The sequence below is a fragment of the Oncorhynchus clarkii genome, chromosome 26 (genome assembly GCF_045791955.1).
Source record: "Oncorhynchus clarkii lewisi isolate Uvic-CL-2024 chromosome 26, UVic_Ocla_1.0, whole genome shotgun sequence".
Lineage (NCBI taxonomy): Eukaryota > Metazoa > Chordata > Actinopteri > Salmoniformes > Salmonidae > Oncorhynchus > Oncorhynchus clarkii.
The window spans coordinates 28,526,195-28,547,139 of NC_092172.1; the positions used below are offsets into that span (position 1 = coordinate 28,526,195).

The window sequence follows — 20,945 nt, forward strand, 5'->3', positions numbered from 1 at the left end:
GTGGAGAGTACTAAAACTGTATCGTGTTAACTTCATTTTATATGTGGAGAGTACTTAAACTCTGTATCGTGTTAACTTCATATTATATGTGGAGAGTACTAAAACTCTGTATCGTGTTGACTTCATATTATATGTGGAGAGTACTAAAACTCTGTATCGTGTTAACTTCATATTATATGTGGAGAGTACTAAAACTCTGTATCGTGTTGACTTCATATTATATGTGGAGAGTACTAAAACTCTGTATCGTGTTGACTTCATATTATATGTGGAGAGTACTAAAACTGTATCGTGTTGACTTCATATTATATGTGGAGAGTGCTAAAACTCTGTATCGTGTTGACTTCATATTATACGTGGAGAGTACTAAAACTCTGTATCGTGTTGACTTCATATTATATGTGGAGAGTACTAAAACTCTGTATCGTGTTGACTTCATATTATACGTGGAGAGTACTAAAACTCTGTATCGTGTTGACTTCATTTTATATGTGGAGAGTACTAAAACTCTGTATCGTGTTGACTTCATATTATACGTGGAGAGTACTAAAACTCTGTATCGTGTTGACTTCATATTATACGTGGAGAGTACTAAAACTCTGTATCGTGTTGACTTCATATTATACGTGGAGAGTACTAAAACTCTGTATCGTGTTGACTTCATATTATACGTGGAGAGTACTAAAACTCTGTATCGTGTTGACTTCATATTATATGTGGAGAGTACTTAAACTCTGTATCGTGTTGACTTCATATTATATGTGGAGAGTACTAAAACTCTGTATCGTGTTGACTTCATATTATATGTGGAGAGTACTAAAACTCTGTATCGTGTTGACTTCATATTATACGTGGAGAGTACTAAAACTCTGTATCGTGTTGACTTCATATTATACGTGGAGAGTACTAAAACTCTGTATCGTGTTGACTTCATATTATATGTGGAGAGTACTAAAACTCTGTATCGTGTTGACTTCATATTATACGTGGAGAGTACTAAAACTCTGTATCGTGTCCAGTTATTCCGATGCCTTTGAATCATGGATGCTAGATCTGATAGATGTGAGATTTGTTTGAATAACTCGTTATTGTTATTGTATTACTATTTTTCCTTTAGTTTATTTAGCAAATGTTGTTATAGTTTTTTTTAAACTCTGCATTGTTGGTTAAGGTAAGCACTTCACGGTATACAACACATTCGATGCATGTGACAAATAACATTTGATTTGATTTGCATCAGTCTGTGTAAGGTGAGAGAAATGAATAGGCGTTGTTGTTGTTATAAATGATTCACCTCTGTATAAAGCTAGTGCCATTAGCTTCTCTTTGTACTGTATATCCTTCACTTGTTGCCGAGACTAAAATGGAAAAATACATTTAAGGAACCTGCATTCCTCTCTACTCTTGAGAATATGCTATGCACCAGCAGAGACACTTCGCTGTATCGGTGTCAGTCAACGCTGCAGAATATATATCCCGACGAAACATAAACAATACAATTCCCACATAGCTTTACTTCAAAGAAGAACTTTGAGAATAAATGCATGATGCAGGGAGCTGGAGCCTCCAGCAGTGAAAATTTAAGTTTTTTTTTTCTTCTGTTGAAGTACAATAATGCAACACTTGCTGAATCAGTGGAGAGAGAGAGAGAGAGAGAGCGAGAGAGAGTGAGACAGAGGGAGAGAGAGAGAGAGAGAGAGAGAGAGAGAGAGAGACAGAGGGAGAGAGAGAGAGCGAGACAGAGGGAGAGAGAGAGAGCGAGAGAGAGAGAGAGAGAGAGAGAGAGAGCGAGACAGAGGGAGAGAGAGAGAGAGAGAGCGAGAGACAGAGTGAGAGAGAGAGACAGAAGGAGAGAGAGAGACAGAGGGAGAGAGAGAGAGAGAGAGAGAGAGAGAGAGGGAGAGAGAGAGACAGAGGGAGAGAGAGAGAGACAGAGAGAGAGAGAGAGAGACAGAGGGAAAGAGAGAGAGAGAGACAGAGGGAGAGAGAGAGATAGAGGGAGAGAGAGAGAGAGAGAGAGAGATACAGAGGGAGAGAGAGAGCGAGAGAGAGAGAGAGAGAGAGAGATACAGAGGGAGAGAGAGAGCGAAGAAGAATCCCCTTTACATCAGAGAGCTCCAAACATCCCCCTTTCTGGTTCCTCTATTATCTAAGCCCCATGCATTCATCCTTTGGCTACTGTACAGTCTACCCTCTCAAACACAACACAATGGACCAGGAATTAAATTCCATTCACAGAAGCTTATTATCCCATTCCAATAATAAATCAATGCTTATACCCCCATCTGTGTGTGTAGAATAACTCTTTATTATAATAGTGTGCATATTTTGAATTCTTCATAGATAGTTGTCACTCACGTTCAACAGGACTTTTGTATTGTACACAGTGTTCTGTAAACGTAGCTCAGGTAATGCCAGGGTTCTACATTCACGTTGCAAAGTTACCCCGGTTACACTGGAGAACACATCTGTAAATAGATTCATCTTACCTACATCAAACACAATGATATAACAGTAACAGTGGACAGTTACGTTTAAAATACTTTACATTCACGTTTCGTTTATAAACAATTTGATAAATACAAGATTAGATATATAACAAAAGAATATATTTATATCGTTTTCCATGTCTTATACTCCACATACAATAAGAATTGTTGTGTGTGGCTTGCTTCCTGCCATTAATGTTATTTCACAATAAGAATTGTTGTGTGTGGCTTGCTTCCTGCCATTAATGTTATTTCACAATAAGAATTGTTGTGTGTGGCTTGCTTCCTGCCATTAATGTTATTTCACAATAAGAATTGTTGTGTGTGGCTTGCTTCCTGCCATTAATGTTATTTCACAATAAGAATTGTTGTGTGTGGCTTGCTTCCTGCCATTAATGTTATTTCACAATAAGAATTGTTGTGTGTGGCTTGCTTCCTGCCATTAATGTTATTTCACAATAAGAATTGTTGTGTGTGGCTTGCTTCCTGCCATTAATGTTATTTCACAATAAGAATTGTTGTGTGTGGCTTGCTTCCTGCCATTAATGTTATTTCACAATAAGAATTGTTGTGTGTGGCTTGCTTCCTGCCATTAATGTTATTTCACAATAAGAATTGTTGTGTGTGGCTTGCTTCCTGCCATTAATGTTATTTCACAATAAGAATTGTTGTGTGTGGCTTGCTTCCTGCCATTAATGTTATTTCACAATAAGAATTGTTGTGTGTGGCTTGCTTCCTGCCATTAATGTTATTTCACAATAAGAAACATTCAGTTACATTTCAACTCCATTTGAATAAATAAAGAAACAGAAAAGAGAAACAAAACGAAAGACAAAAACAGCAGACATCTCTAAAAAAAAGGGGTGAACAGTTTGGCACTTCCTTGGTGGTGAATTTTCTTTAAGTCGAGTTTGACAAAAAATAGGCTTCAACAGATGACAAAGTAACATATAAAGACACCATAAACTATTTAACGTAACAATGAATGAGGCATTTCAAACTTAAAATACACTAGCTATCCTTCCACACACACACACACACACACACACACACACACACACACACACACACACACACACACACACACACACACACACACACACACACACACACACACACACACACACACACACACACACACACACACACACACATACACACACACACACACACACACACACACACTCTTTGAAGGAGCAGCTCCTGATTTCCCTCACCCATATGGACCACAAAATAATGCATTGGAAAGATGCAACATAACAAAGAGAACATTATATAAAAAGTAAAGAAATCACTTGTTTTGTTGAGTCTACCTGTGTTAGTGCTGTAAGTCAGTTAAGCTTTTGATAAAACAGGGCATTTCTTGCATGCCTGAAAACGTTCCCTAAAACACTAAGAGTGCTTACTATCCATAGAAAACTGAAACAAGTACTTCTGTTAAAGTGCTGGATTCAACTTCATTTAATCAAAGCCTCCCTTTGTGTCTTCACCACTGTTTAATACTACTGTTTATCCACAAGCACGGCAAAGGCAAATCATTGGATCAAGGGTACACACAGTACCATTAGTAACCATAGCAGGACAATGTAGACCTCTACTCTGTGTAAAGGCCATGTGTAAAGCATAAGGACGACCACTAGCAAGACAAAACACTTCTGAGTCTCAACATAAATTGTTCCCTTTTCTGTGAGACAGGTGACAAAAGCTTCAGATCTGTTTCAGGTAGGTTTCAAAAGATGGAGAAGGCAACTGGGAAAAACCTCTACTGCTGTAAGATGAATATCTAAAGGACATTGTCATTCAAACTGAATTAATAACGCATGTTGGTAACCATAAAGTGTATCTATCATCCACAAGCTCTGATCTGCAGGAGGATTCCTGAGTCGTTGGGCAAAACCTTTCTGTATGGACCAATGAAAACATTTACCTTTCTGTATGGACCAATGAAAACATTGACAGGTTCTGAAGTGTCTAGCTTGATAAGGCACTGACACAGTTGAGCTGCTGTTATCTAGAGTAGTGACTGGGGACCTACTCAGTCAGACATACAAAGAGGGCAATGAAACTAGATGTCTTCCCTTTCTCATTCACCTAAAAGCTTGAGGGTCCTCTTTGAAAAGAATCAAGAAGATAAAAAGCAATGTGAGTCATGTTTGTCTCCCCCTGCCTAGAGCATACATGATGACAGAAGTGGTCATTTGGTACTTTTTGACTTGGTTTAAGTGTCTAACCCATGTATAACTAATGAACACAGAACAGTCATCGTAAAAAAAACAAATGATATGAAAAACAATAACTGTGTCCATGAACACAGAAAACACCTGTACATGCTCTGCATGGAATGTCTCCATCTTATGAGTTGTATATACGTTTAAAAAATGACGACGATGACGATGTCACATGGTAAAAAGTTTTCAATAAAATTATACTTCAAAAGCAAAAACATGGAGGATACTGAGTTGACTCTGTAGGCAGAGGTTGATGAGAGAATCTGTAGTCACTCGACAGAGAGAGAGAGGGAGATGAGGGGCCGAGTGGAAAAGAGGGGATGGCAGGTCGCAGGTTGGGTCAGAACCAACAGAACACAGAGAGGCAGAAAGGAGCATGGCGTTATCCCTGTCCATCCTCCAGTAGCAGGAGGCTCAGCAGCAGGAACATCTGCCGTCGAAACACAATGACTCCAACACCCCGGAATTGTGAGTAGTGGGGAAGGTTGGGTGACATCAGGTTGTCAGATAGCCAACCAGTGCTTGAGCTGAAATAGAAAAGGTTGACTTTCACATCTGTTTCGGTAAGGTTTCAAAAGATGGAGAAGGCAACTGGGAAAAACCTCTACTGCTGTAAGATGAATATCTAAAGGACATTGTCATTCAAACTGAATTAATAACGTGTGTTGGTAACCATAAAGTGTATCTATCATCCACGAGCTCTGATCTGCAGGAGGATTCCTGAGTCGTCGGGAAAACCTTAAAAACGTCAGACTTAATTTGCCATAATGAAAAATATATCAACCCCTACAAACATGTCCATTCATTATAATACACATAATAATTCAAATGTCCTGTTGCTGCAGGATTATTTTCCTGCTCTAGCACACTGGCTCAAATGAAGATCCAACATCTGTACTGACCGTGAACTGTCTGATGGTAGCTCCCTCCGCCACCAGATGATGTTCGTGTTCTGGTGTGATGCAGTAGGCGATCCTCTGGAAAATAAACCATTACAGTACATTATATTACATAACTCATACCTTACAATAAACACAGTCTTACACTGAAAAAAACAGAATCCAAAGAGTTTAGATGCACATTGTCCCAAGCACAAGAGGCATGATCCTGAAGCTTGTAATAAACTAGCGCTTTAATCTATGGTCACAGTTTATTCTATAGATCCACCATTTCCTCTATAGATTAGGAACTTCGAGACAGCTCAAATACGTCGAACAGAGTTCTGATTCTGATGTGATCAGGCTGGACTGGATGTACACTGTACTGTAGTGTGTACTGCATGACCTCTGATGTCTCTTCCAGATTGCCCCCATCCTCATATCTGACTGAGTGCACTTGGTGTGATAACAGTATGATAAACTGTGATCTCAGCTGGAGGAAAAGCATGGGAGATAGTCATGGAAGGAGTCTAAACACTGCCAGGATATCAGAAGGAAATGCCACGAGGAGTGAGTAAGAAAACACAAGGTACTGTAACACTGTTTACTGCTAAGGAAGATAATCAAAGCTGTGGAATGTTGTTTTTATGATTGTACTGTACACTGTTCAGTCTTTGAACCCTCAAGATCTCTAACCAGCATCCCAAAAGTACTGACATCATCAACCATCAACCATTGAAAAGGAAAAAGTCAGTTTATGTATCAGTTCAATGTCAAGCCGTGAAGACTCCAAGCTAAATGCTTGCCATTGATCTAAGATTATCTTTGCATAAAATAAACACATACTATCCCAGGGGGGCAACCCTGGTTGAAATGACATGATAATCTGGTTATAAGGATGGCATTTCAACCAGTTTTGACCGTTGGGATACAGATAAGAGGTTGCTATTTACCACAGCTTTCAAGCTACATGACTTCAAGCTACAGTACATACTGTACCTGCCAACATTAACACTACATGTTAAAACCTCTTAAGGATTGTACTCTTTTTCACCTAAAATGACATACCCAAATCTAACTGCCTGTAGCTCAGAACCTGAAGCAAGGATATGCATATTCTTAATACTATTTTTTATTTGTATCTATTTATTTTACCTTTATTTAACTGGGCAAGTCAGTTAATTAAGAACAAATTTACAATAATGGCCTACCCCGGCCAAACCCAGACAATGCTGGGCCAATTGTGCACCGCCCTTTGGGACTCCCAATCACGCCTCTAGCACTGAGATGCAGTGCTTTAGACCGCTGCGGCACCTGGGAGCCATTTGAAAGGAAACACTTTGAACTTTGTGGAAATGTGAAATGAATGTAGGAGAATATAACACATTAGATCTGGTAAAAGATCATTCAAACAAGAAAACATTCTATTTATTTTTTGTTCCATAATCTTTAAAATGCAAGAGAAAGGCCATACATTAAGATAGTAGCATATGTGTAATTTAGATTGTTTCCAAAAGATGGCAGCAGTGTGTATGCAAAGTTTCACGGATCAACCCTTAAAGAGATTGGTGGGGCTAAGGCTTAAGAGGGTGTGAACAATGTTGAATGGGTGTAGACAAAGAAGGGCTCTCCAATAGTAGTACCAAAACATTGAAAGACGGTTGTCTCAAAAGTGAGTTTACAAGTTGATCAACTTTCAAAGCAGAATTACTTTCTCATTGTTTCCTCAAATGCAGTGTATGATATACAATTGTGTAGCTCTGAGTCTCTACTTTTATCCCATGTAAAAAAACAGAAATTCAAATGTTGCTACATAAGACAGAATCCAGATGGTGAGTGACATTTTATCTCTGGGACCCTCAGGATGACAAATCAGAGCAAGATTACTGAATGTAAGTACATGATTTACCTTCAGAGGTGAATGTCTCAAACCAGTGTTGTTGTTGTTGTGCACTATCCTCAAACAATAGAATGGCATTTTCTTCTGTAATAGCTACTGTAAATTGGACACTGCAGTTAGATTAACAAGAATTGAAGCTTTCTGCCCATATAAGATGTGTCTATGGACCGGAAAGTTGCTGGTGTATACAACGTTTTCTAGTCACATTATCGCATACGAGCAACAATGTTTTTAAATGTATGTAAATTGTACAGTCGTTTGTCTGTCATGCCTTTTACGTTATATGTCTGACCCCAGTAAGACTAGCTGTCGCCATTGGCAATGGCTAATGGGCATCCTAATAAATCAAATCGATCTAAGGTTATCTTAACATTATATAAACAACAACTATGCAGATGAGAGGGATTTGTTTTTCCACTGACCTGTTTGAATGTCCCTGGCATACTGAGGAACTTGTAGATGGCGTAGATGGGCACAAACATCATGGAGGACAGAGCTACGCCCCAGCCAATCACATTGGACCATGAAGGAAAGACATAGTCATCATAACTAAGGCCCGTGGACGTCACAATGCTGGCTATCACCACGACCTGGGGAGAGGAGAGAAACAACAGAACGGATAGCTAGGTCATCATATAAACTGAGGACAGGAGGAACAACAGAACGGTTAGCTAGGTCACCATATCAACAGAGGACAGGAGGAACAACAGAACGGTTAGCTAGGTCACCATATAAACTGAGGACAGGAGAATCAACAGAACTGTTAGCTAGGTCACCATATAAACTGAGGACAGGAGAAACAACAGAACCGTTAGCTAGGTCACCATATAAACTGAGGACAGGAGGAACAACAGAAAGGTTAGCTAGGTCACCATATAAAGAGGACAGGAGAATCAACAGAACTGTTAGCTAGGTCACCATATAAACTGAGGACAGGAGGAACAACAGAACCGTTAGCTAGGTCACCATATAAACTGAGGACAGGAGGAACAACCGAACCGTTAGCTAGGTCACCATATAAACTGAGGACAGGAGGAACAACAGAATGGTTAGCTAGGTCACCATATAAACTGAGGACAGGAGAAACAACAGAATGGTTAGTTAGGTCACCATATAAACAGAGGACAGGAGGAACAACAGAATGGTTAGCTAGGTCACCATATAAACTGAGGACAGGAGGAACAACAGAATGGTTAGTTAGGTCACCATATCAACAGAGGACAGGAGGAACAACAGAATGGTTAGCTAAGTCACCATATAAACAGAGGACAGGAGGAACAACAGAATGGTTAGTTAGGTCACCATATCAACAGAGGACAGGAGGAACAACAAATCCCCACAAAGTAAGGAGAGGAGAAAAAACAACAGTGGTTATAATATTCCCAACGAGACATCAAACAGAGCTTCTGTAGAAATAACGAATACTCCTCCTCCACTCCGCCATTGTTCATTTTGACAAAAAAATTAAAGCATTGCAGAGATGAAATTGAGTTGAATAGAACAGACTAGGGCATGGTCGCTCCCTCTGGGGTTTGAACATACTGTAATAGACTTTCACTGTAAGTACTCTGGTTCACCAGGCTGCTGTAGACTAGAGACTGGAGGCCCATCACCACTGAACTGTAGCTCTGTAGCTTTGTAACTGTTGCCCCAGAGAGCAGCAAACATCACTAGTAGTTATAATACAACACTGGAAGGTCAGGGAAGTGTCTCTTCCTCGTCTACAACTGAATATCAAAGGCCAACAACATTCTTCTATGTCCTTCTTCTACAAATGCCATCTATGCAACAGCCAAAGTTGCGTGCTATCTTCCTGATTTTTGCTGTTTCTGCCTTGCTTCTGGAGGTAAGGCTAGCAGAACCATGGTAGCATACACTACACATTAAAACTAAACAATGATAGCTCTCCTCAGACATAAGGTTTGAAGATCATGGTGATATGGACAAGAGGAATACCTATGTTAGAATGCTGTTCATCGACTACAGCTCGGCATTTAACAACATAGTGCCCTCCAAGCTCGTCATCAAGCTCGAGACCCTGGGTCTCGACCCCGCCCTGTGCAACTGGGTACTGGACTTCCTGACGGGCCGCCCCCAGGTGGTGAGGGTAGGCAACAACATCTCCACCCCGCTGATCCTCAACACTGGGGCCCCACAAGGGTGCGTTCTGAGCCCTCGTACTCCCTGTTCACCCACGACTGCGTGGCCACGCACGCCTCCAACTCAATCATCAAGTTTGCGGACGACACAACAGTGGTAGGCTTGATTACCAACAACGACGAGACGGCCTTCAGGGAGGAGGTGAGGGCCCTCGGAGTGTGGTGTCAGGAAAATAACCTCACACTCAACGTCAACAAAACTAAGGAGATGATTGTGGACTTTAGGAAACAGCAGAGGGAACACCCCCCTATCCACATCGATGGAACAGTAGTGGAGAGGGTAGTAAGTTTTAAGTTCCTCGGCGTACACATCACAGACAAACTGAATTGGTCCACCCACACAGACAGCATCGTGAAGAAGGCGCAGCAGCGCCTCTTCAACCTCAGGAGGCTGAAGAAATTTGGCTTATCACCAAAAGCACTCACAAACTTCTACAGATGCACAATCGAGAGCATCCTGGCGGGCTGTATCACCGCCTGGTATGGCAACTGCTCCGCCCACAACCGTAAGGCTCTCCAGAGGGTAGTGAGGTCTGCACAACGCATCACCGGGGGCAAACTACCTGCCCTCCAGGACACCTACACCACCCGATGTCACAGGAAGGCCATAAAGATCATCAAGGACAGCAACCACCCGAGCCACTGCCTGTTCACCCCGCTATCATCCAGAAGGCGAGGTCAGTACAGGTGCATCAAAACTGGGACCGAGAGACTGAAAAACAGCTTCTATCTCAAGGCCATCAAACTGTTAAACAGCCACCACTAACATTGAGTGGCTGCTGCCAACACACTGACTCAACTCCAGCCACTTTAATAATGGGAATTGATGGGAAATGATGTAAAATATATCACTAGCCACTTTAAACAATGCTACCTAATATAATGTTCCCTACATTACTTATCTCATATGTATATGTATATACTGTACTCTATATCATCTACTGCATCCTTATGTAATACATGTATCACTAGCCACTTTAACTATGCCACTTTGTTTACATACTCATCTCATATGTATATACTGCACTCAATACCATCTACTGCATCTTGCCTATGCCGCTCTGTACCATCACTCATTCATATATCTTTATGTACATATTCTTTATCCCCTTACACTTGTGTCTATAAGGTAGTAGTTTTGGAATTGTTAGCTAGATTACTTGATGGTTATTACTGCATTGTCGGAATTAGAAGCACAAGCATTTCGCTACACTCGCACTAACATCTGCTAACCATGTGTATGTGACAAATAAAATTTGATTTGATTTGATTTGATATATTGGTTTACAATCTAATCTACCTCCTTTCCTGGCTTTCAATCTTCCTTTGCTCTTTTTATTTCCTATTTGCCATATAAAACATATGCACTTCCCACATGGAAGGAAGAATATTGACTTATGACTGATCATAATCAATATAAAAGCATTAAGGGAATAACATAATTTCCCAACAAGACAGATAATGTGCTTTCGGTAATCCCTATCTATACAAACCCATACAGTATCTGTGCTTCATTGACATAGCATATTTCTAATATTATAAAATATAGAGACCTACACATTGTCATGACGTGGCCCTCTTTGGATATAGCAAGCACCAACTCTCTCTCTCTCTCTCTCTCTCTCTCTCTCTCTCTCTCTCTCTGTCTCTCTCTCTCTCTCTCTCTCTCTCTCTCTCTCACCACCTCTCTCTTCCCCCTACACCCAGGCTCTGTTATCTCAGGTCGTAAATTCATGGAGGAGACTCTCTCCCTCATGCAGTACAGAGAGAGAAAGGTTCACAGTAGAACAAATGAACTCCTTCTACCTCACATAACTTGAGAACTGAACAATATCCATGTTTTGGAGAATGTGTAAACGGTCGGTGGAGAATTCAGCTACGACCGGTCCATTTTGTTTAAAGTTTGTGACCTCATTGAGAGACAATACAGCCACATTACCATAACTCTGTTTATACAAGAGTCTCCGTTATGAGACTTGCATCTAATTATTGTATAAAATGAATGAGTAAAGAATAAACTATTTGTGAAATTATGTAATGCGATTTTAAACTGTTTAATGAAAGAGAATCCAATTCCCTTTAAAGTTAACTAAGTCATTGACCCGCCCCATGAGCACAGACATTGATCTGGCGTCATTGGACAGCCTTTTCTGCTGTTCCGAATAAAACCTCCACCTAGAGAAGCCCACTTTCGACCAAGCGTACCTCGATTATCGAGAGGGCTAAGGTTTGAGTGGAGACCATGCATTCCTCGGTTGCTGAATTCTTAACCATACCACGTGGTTACTCTGAGACTATCGATACCGACAGAATAATTCAATACTAATTACTAGTCTGCAGCTAGGAATTATGTACCATTGAATGCGAAGACTGACAACCGCCAAAACATCTATCCGATAAGAACATTTCTGAATGTTACTCTGAAGTAACCATTCTAACCAGACTCCAGGGACGCAGAGAGAATCTCGCATAAACTTTCCAACAGAAAAGGACGATTCCAACAGAGATCACGATGACACACTGAGCGTAAATATATATATTGATTGCAATTATTTCCGAATGAGTGAGTGTTCATGTGCAAAGGATTAACATTTCAAGTATTATAATTATCAACTGTGTAGTGTATTTTTATTTTGCGCCCTTCTCAGTCCCTTTGTCTACCAAGCCACCATACCGGTTTAGCCCACTAGGGCACATCCTATCCTATCATTTCCTTGTAACCATATCTACTTTGTTTGTTTGTTATGCATTTCTGTGATTATTTAGTTAGTTAGTAAATAAATGATTAAGACAATTGATGTATGGATGATTCATAGTAAAATCTGGGTTTGTTTGGAATGAGACTAACGTGAGGTAAAGAATAATTCATTCATTAAAAGACTAATTGATCAGATATTAAAATATCTGAAAAGTTATATTAGGAAAATTATAACTTTGTAATCTGAAGATTTTCCTTGGTGCCCCAACTTCCTAGGTAATTACATTTACATGATTAGTTTCATCATGTAATTATAATTACAGAGAATTGATTTGATAAAATAAGTCTTCACTTTAATGATGCCAAAGACACGACAACATCCTTAACTAACTCCTAGTGCACTAAACACTCTGTAAATCAATATGTTCAGTAAGTTGTAGTTCAATCAATCAATCAAATGTATTTATAAAGCCCTTTTTACATCAGCCAATGTCACAAAGTGCTATACAGAAACTCAGACTAAAACCCCAAACAGCAAGCAATGCAGACGCAGAAGCACTGTGGCTAAGAACAACTCCCTAGAAAGGCAGGAACCTAGGAAGAAACCTACAGAGGAACCAGGTTCTGAGGGGGGGGGGGGGGGGGCAGTCCTCTTCTGGCCGTGCAGGGTTGGCTGGGTATGACCAAGATGTTCAAACATAGTTATATTGTAGTTTAATCCATTTTCATGCAGAGTTAATGTGATGCTAATCTATTCTTGGAGATACAGTAGTTCTAACATGGAGGCGAACAACCTTTATAAAAACACAACAAGAAAACATATTTCCTGTGGCAAATTACAAATTGCTGGCACATAATAGGAGTTTAAAAAGACTATAGTACAGTATATAGCAGCCAGTAACAATTAAGAAACCTCTGTTGTGAATTTCCTCATTTCCTCCTTCAAACACAATGACATACCATAGATCATGATTCCTACAGTATGTTTAATACCTTAGGCTTGTGTCAGGTACTTTGCCTTCCCATCCCTACTCCCAGCACCATGCCAAAGGCTTCCACCCCACCCCAGTCCACCAACCAGCCCTTTCTTGCCCCCCAGGGGTCTCACCAGTAGGAAGGTGGGGCTGACAAACTTCCAGCACAGCCTCCAGTAGAGACCTGGCTTGAAGCCCATCATGCGCTCGATATCCTCACTGAAGCGGTCCACGCCTGGAGAGGAAACACAGGGCAGAAGATCAGGGCTTGAACTCACGCACACAGAACCAGACCCATAAACCCACGGCAGACCTGGGTTCAAATAGTACTTGTTTCCTTACAAATACTGAAGCTGAGCTTGATTGAGCTTGCCCGGTGCAATACAACCAATAGTCCCGAAAGTATAAACCCTGCCCATCTGGCACTATGGGAAGGTTGAATCAAACACTCAACGTACTTGAAAGAAAACAAATACTATTTGCACCCACACTCAGCTTTGCTTCTGATGTCTCAAGTTCACAGGAGAACTAACGCTCCTCTCATCAATTTCCATACATAAGAGGTGGAGCATTGGCCGAGAAAGAGCTTCATGGCACACAACTCCAATTTCTTGTATAATTATGAGTTCACACAGCAGTAAAAATGCAGCTCAATGATATCTGTTTCATAAAAGTCACTGAGCCTTCCAATTATGTTATATTATAATTTCACACAGGGTTAAGTCTGCCTATAGGGAGATGGACTGTGTCCCAAACGGCACTTTTGACCAAAAGTAGTACACTATATAGGGAATGTGGTACACAACCATGATGTTTCTATAGCTTGGGCATAATGTTTCTTTATCAGGGCAGCCCAGGCCTGTTAACATCTACAAGAAGACCCTCTCCTTTTATCTCCTCCCTCGAACAGCTCAGCATCTGGCGTGCTCTGTCTGTCTCACCTCCTCATGAGGTTCAGTTTCAACAGTTAATGCTGACTATAAATCATGGTGTACATTGATGGGCTGTAGTTTATAGATAAAGCACAAGTCATCTTGTCGACGTACAGTATTATCTCTGTGCAATACATAAAACACTAAACAGACTGCATACGACTGTTCACACACCATATAATCATTCACTACTCTCCCTCACGCAGGGAGATGGAGATCTATTAGTGAAGAGAGGCAGTCTAGAAGATTAGAGGAGGGAGGGAGTGTATGGAGAAATGGAAAGAGGAGTACTGGGAGAGATGGAGATCTATTAGTGAAGAAAGGCAGTCTAGAAGATAAGAGGAGGGAGGGAGTGTATGGAGAAATGGAAAGAGGAGTACTGGGAGAGATGGAGATCTATTAGTGAAGAGAGGCAGTCTAGAAGGTAAGAGGAGGGAGGGAGTGTATGGAGAAATGGAAAGAGGAGTACTGGGAGAGATGGAGATCTATTAGTGAAGAGAGGCAGTCTAGAAGATAAGAGGAGGGAGGGAGTGTATGGAGAAATGGAAAGAGGAGTACTGGGAGAGATGGAGAAAGGGGGTTAACAGTGGAGGTCTAAGGAAGGGAACCACGGTGTCTCTGCACTGCCAGTAAATGTCAGGTGTAGCTGCAGGGCCTGGGTAGTGAAGATGCCAGGGAGTTAGGGAGGTTGAGAAAGCCCAGCAGAGGAGAGGGCAGGCCAGGAGAGGCAACTGTGGGCAGGGGGTGATGGAGGGTGGGGTGATGGAGGGTGGGGTGATGGAGGGATGGACAGAACAAAGGGCTGGGCTCTAATGAACAACAGAAGAGGATGAGGAAAGGTACAGTAGATAAGCAGGTTCACCACAGTAAGAAGTCAGAATTAGTATGTGCCTCTGCACTAGGCTAAGGGGGACCGATTATACATACCGTAGAACCAGGACACCCCAATGGCCTCAATCAGCACCCCAAACAAGATGGAGGTCCCCGCCGCGTAGTTATCCAACAAAGTCAGCACATATATACCTCCCTGACAGACAGAGAGAGAGAGAGAGAGACAGATACAGAGACACAATGACAAAAGGTTGTTGCAGATGTTACTGAGGGCAACCTGGCTGCAGTTAACTACTGTGAGCTGACAAGGATAAGCATGAAGCACAGAGCTTATCCAGTCAGTCAATAACAACACTTCACAAGGTTGGACAGGGGTTTCCCTTTTCTGTCTTTCCTGTGACTGATCCACCTAAATCACAGAGGCACACTCTATCTTGTGTCTCTTTGGTTTGATTTATGCAATCATATGACAACTATGGAAATCATATGTGACTCAGAGGAACAGGAAGTGACCTCACATTAGTGATGCAGAAGAGCGCGACAAGGAAGGTTCCGAATGCCGTGGCGAAGGTGAACAGCTTTCTGTTCCTCTTCAGGATCTTGAAGTCGTCTGACAGTCCTGTGATGACTGCCTCCATACCGCCCATCTAGAAGACAGAGAGACAGAGAGACAGAGAGACAGAGAGAGAGACAGACAGACAGACAGACAGACAGACAGACAGACAGACAGACAGAGGATGATTCAGTGGCACAAACACATACACCGTAGTGCCTACAGCAGCAATGTAACAGAATAACACAGTCTTCGCACCCAAACAGAATACCTTTGGCCTAGAATGTAAACGATCAGACCTAGCTTTCTTAGTGCAGTGCTACATTGGGCATGACTACTAATGTAAAATAAAATGTTCCCCTGCTGTGGAATTACCTTTATCTCTTCATTTACAGTAAATGATCACCTTGTGTAACTAAGAAATTGAATGAGGAAAAATGTAATTCTCTGTGAACAAAGTTTTCCTGTGTTTCAGGTTGCGGTGCATGTGATTTTCCACCTCATGCTTCATGGTTAGTGGGTAACAGTCAAAACAACTGCTTTCCCACACTGCTGCTAGTCTAGACAATACCTAGAGCACCCACTGCAACCATGGGAAAGTAGAATAATGCAGAGAGAGAGACAGAGCGAGGGACAGCGAGGGGGACAGAGAGAGACAGAGAAAGAGAGAGACAGAGAGGGACAGAGAGAGAAAGAGACAGAGAGAGGGGCAGATAGAGAGAGAGCAAGACAGGGAGAGAGAAGAGAGAGAGAGAGACAGAGAGACAGAGAGCGAGTCAGAGACAGAGAGAGAGTCAGAGACAGAGAAAGAGAAGAGAGAAAGAGAGAGACAGAGACAGAGAGTGAGTCAGAGACAGAGAGAGTCAGAGACAGAGAGAGAGAGAGACAGACAGAGACAGAGAGAGACAGACAGAGACAGAGAGAGATAGAGCAAGACAGAGAGAGAGACAGACAGAGAGAGGGGCAGATAGAGAGAGAGCAAGACAGGGAGAGAGAAGAGAGAGAGAGACAGAGAGCGAGTCAGAGACAGAGAGAGAGAGACAGACAGAGAGAGAGACAAACAGACAGAGAGAGAGAGATAGAGCAAGACAGAGAGAGAGACAGAGACAGAGAGAGGGGCAGATAGAGAGAGACAGGGAGAGAGAGAGAAGAGACAGAGAGACAGATATAGATAGAGTGGAGGAGATTATATAGTATTCTAATCTTCACATACTATAAATCCACTAGATAGATCAGATAAACCCACCATAAGATAGAACCAAAAGGTCAGTAGCCATATGTACCTTGTGGTGGGACATAGCATGCAGTCATTCAAACCTGAGGAGGGCCAGTAACTCACAGAGCTGTCGATGCCCAGAGTCAGCAGCATGATGAAGAATACTATGGCCCAGAAGGTAGATCCAGGCAGGGTGGAGATGGCCTCAGGATAGATGATGAACACCAGTCCTGCACCTGCACTCACACAGATAGAGACACTTGTGATAGGACATACCAGAGCCAACTGACTACCATCAGTCTAGAAATAGGTGCCTTGTTTGGTGGGATGCTGAAATAAAACAGTAAATTGTTGGGTGGGATGTTGATATATAACTTCCTTGTCCTGAGCTTGACCCTGTTCACAAGGTCGTTTTAGAGGATATAAGAGATGATTTAACAATGGTAAGGAAAGTGAAAGAAGGAGGAGCGGATGGAGAAAGACAGAAGTGAGGACACAAGATGACAAAGAAATGACAGACAGCTAGAGACAGTGGAAATTAGAAAACAGAAGAACTGGAAAGCGAAGCAGATTTTTAACAGATCCCATTCTTTTTGTATGTCTGCCAACCCCTCTCCACAGCAGGCCAGTATTTATGTGACTTTGGAAACTGTTTGCCTTAAAAAAAACAGTTTGAAATGTTCTCTGGTATTTGAATTCCATCTGAACCCCAGAGCCTCTCAGCTACTGTTGCAATCAATTATATTAAAAGCGTTTCACGTTGCTGCTCATTCTTAAAAGGGATGATTCACCCATTTTGAATGTTATATAATTTTTGTGCATCACTGAGCGATGTTCGATCGATTCCTGAGATCATTTCATGTTTTCATGTGTATCTGAGCTATTGCGGTACAGGCAGGCAGAAATACAGCCGGTATGACGACTTTTGCATCACTTGTCATACCGGCTGTATTTCTGCCTGCTTGAATGGCAGTAGCTCAGATACACATGAAAACATGAAATTGCTTATAGATTAACAAAAACGGTATAACATTCAAAATGGGTGAATCTTTCCTTTAAGTTGTTTGATTTAGTGAGCAGTAACAGGAAGCTTGAGGAATGTTTAGTTCCATGATGAATTTATAGATGTTTTGACTGGGTTTGAAACTCTCTAAATGGTGTGTAGATGACTGACTGCTGGGTGTTGTCAAAATCCTGTCCTCCCCTAGAGCACTCCCCTTCGCGAGGGGTGACTCCCCTCGCTCTACTCAGGGTCAGACAGGGACTGTTCATGTGTTGAGTCTGTCCTAGCTGAGTCATAGCCTGGGTGGATCCACCATACAAACACAGCACTCTGTGGGCAGGCCAGGGAAAAGAGAATACTGTGGACAGCCTGCAATATAGCCTCATACTGTATGTTTCCTAATAAGGCATGTCTATCTTCCTGTCTTTTTCTTTGTGTTTTATGAGGTATCTCTGCTGTGGACAGTTTGGTCATCAATCTGGGTCTAAATGAAGTTGGGTGTGTTGTTGGAGTGTGTGGTCTTGGTGTGTTATGTATGTCATCCTCCGCACCACTTACTGTGTGTGTGTTCGTGTTCTTGCCTGTGTGTGTGTGTGTGTGTGTGTGTGTGTGTGTGTGTGTGTGTGTGTGTGTGTGTGTGTGTGTGTGTGTGTGTTTGTGTGTTTGTGTGTGTCTGTGTGTATATCTAGTAGGGTTCCTTTCACCTTCGGTGGCCACATCCTCAATCCTGACTCCGTGTTTGTAGGCCATATAGCCGAGCACAGAGAAGATGGCGAAACCTGAAAAGAAGCTGGTGACACAGTTCACTGTACTGGTCAGGATAGCATCCCTGTTGGGAAGAGAACACACACATAAAACATGTTTAGAAAAATAAAGCTATCATGATAGTACCAGGACAGGTTTTAGAACAATATTAACACTTTGACTATTGGACTTCCTGTTGTTTCCTTGAACCATAGTCAATCTAAACCAACATTTTTATTGGAACCATATCTTGGGTCTTGTCTTGAGGGTCTTGTCAAGGTATTAGAAGACAGAAGAACGAAGGGGCCGTAACCCCCCACCCCACCACCAAGCCCTGGGTCCAACCTCACCACATCACAGCAAGCTTCTGCCAACATGGACCCAACAGAGATCTCCCAGATCCGGAATGTGGTAGCCCACCAAGGAGCACTGTTAGGAAGGCAGCAAGAACAGCTCTCCCAAATCTCCGGGAACCTTCTGGTACTTGCCGAGTCCCTCCAACCATGGCACGCCCCGAACCCAGGAGGATCCAATGCACAGGTCTCATCGGCCAGTGCTACAGACGTCGTCGTGGTTCCTCCAGGGAACCTGCACCGGGAACCCAAGCCCCTGAGCGGTATGATGGTCACCCGGGAGGATGCAAGGGGTTTCTCACTCAGTGTACTCTGGTGTTCGGACTATAGTCCTCCTTGTTCCACACCGATCGGGCCATGATCACCTACATCATCACTCTACTCTCGGGAAAGGCCCTGGCGTGGGCAATGGCGGTGTGGGAACAGCAGCCACCCTCTTGCAGATCCGTAGTAGCCTTCACTGCCAAGCTGCGATGAATCTTCAACCACCCAGTCTGCTGGATGAGAAGTGGCCAGCCGACTGTTCAACCTCCGCCAAGGGGCCATTGAGATCCGCATCCTCGCCGCCGAGAGTTGGTGGAATACGAAGGCACTGGTTACCGCTTTCCATCAGGGTCTGTCTAACTCCATCAAAGATGAACTGCCTGCTCAGGAACTGGGAGAGGACCTCGAGTCCCTGAAAACGCTGGCAATCAGGCTTGACAACCGGGAACGGGGGAGACAGCACCCTTTTGACACCACTCCAGCATTCTGGTTTCCTGAGCACCCCAAGGCCACCGGGCCTAGCATGGAGGATCCCATGCAGCTGGGTCGCACACGTCTGAGCCCACAGGACCGTGACAGGCGCATGCATGAAGGCTCCCTGGGGTCGTCTGTATTCCTTCTCAACCCCTGAAGCAGCAGTCATGGACAATTACATCAGGGAGTTGCTGGAGGCAGGTTTCAATCGCCCCTCTACATCCCCAGCTGGTGGAGGGGTGGAGACACTGGTTGGAGAGGGCACCTCATCCTTTCATGATCTGGACGGACCATAAGAACTTGGTCTCCATTCAAGAAGCCAAGAGGTTGAACACTCGCCAGTTTTTTAACAGGTTTGATTTTACACTAGCCTATAACCCGGGATCCAAGAATCAGAAGGCAGATGCCCTGTCGCTCCAACATGATGTCTCCAATGAGTTGAGGGATCCCGAGCCCATCATCCCCAGCTCACGCATTGTGGCCCCTGTGATATGGAGTATTGAGACCACAGTCCGACAAGCCCAGACCCAAGAACCTGAGCCCGGCAATCAACCCGGGTCCCAAGTACTGCAATGGGGACTCTCCTCTAAATGAACTGGGCATCAAAGGGTTAATCGGACACTGGCGTTTCTGAGGCGGAAATTCTGGTGGCCCAACATAATGGAGGATGTGAGATCCTTTGTTGCAGCCTGTTCCATCTGTGCCCAAAGCAAGTCTTCACGTCAGCGACCGGCCGGGTTTCTCCAACCTCTACCCATCCCCAGCCGGCCCAAGTCTCATCTGTCTGTAGATTTTATCACAGGGTTAACTCCAATTCAAGGGCTTACCACTATCCTGGTGGGGGTCTATCGGTTCTCCAAGGCAGTCCATTTCATTGCCTTACCCAAGATGCTTTCAGTGAAGGAGACCGCTGATCTCGTGATTATCCATGTATTTCGAATACACGGAGATCCCCCGAACACTGTCTAGATCGTGGAACTCAGTTTGTCGTATGTTATTGTAAGGCCTTCTGTTCCCCGTTGTAAGGCCTTCTGTTCCCCGAGTCTCTCATCGGGGTTCACCCTCAGTCTTATGGGCAAACTGAGCGGGCCAACCAGCAACTGGAGCAAGTTCCTCGTCTGGGCAGAGTATGCTCATAACACACTGCTGAACTCGCCATTTGAGTGTCAGTTCGGGTTCGCCGTCCCCTATTTCCTGAACAAGAGGCCGAAGCGGAGGTGCCATCAGCGACGATGTCATCGCATCTGGA

General features: G+C 43.0%; 1 protein-coding gene across 1 annotated transcript in view; it reads right to left on the reverse strand.

Moving 5' to 3' along the window:
• Positions 1–4,385: 4,385 nt before the first annotated feature.
• The window catches only part of LOC139384541 (sodium-dependent noradrenaline transporter-like), an 83,701-nt gene continuing 67,141 nt past the window's right edge, over positions 4,386–20,945 (reverse strand). Inside the window, exons 7-14 of the mRNA XM_071129377.1 lie at positions 18,566–18,690; positions 16,982–17,094; positions 15,608–15,736; positions 15,186–15,285; positions 13,461–13,561; positions 7,918–8,085; positions 5,620–5,694; positions 4,386–5,244 (exon numbers count right to left, since the gene is read on the reverse strand). Coding sequence (XP_070985478.1) covers positions 5,221–5,244; positions 5,620–5,694; positions 7,918–8,085; positions 13,461–13,561; positions 15,186–15,285; positions 15,608–15,736; positions 16,982–17,094; positions 18,566–18,690 — 835 coding nt within the window. The 3' untranslated portion in view covers positions 4,386–5,220. The remainder of the gene's footprint in view (positions 5,245–5,619; positions 5,695–7,917; positions 8,086–13,460; positions 13,562–15,185; positions 15,286–15,607; positions 15,737–16,981; positions 17,095–18,565; positions 18,691–20,945) is intronic.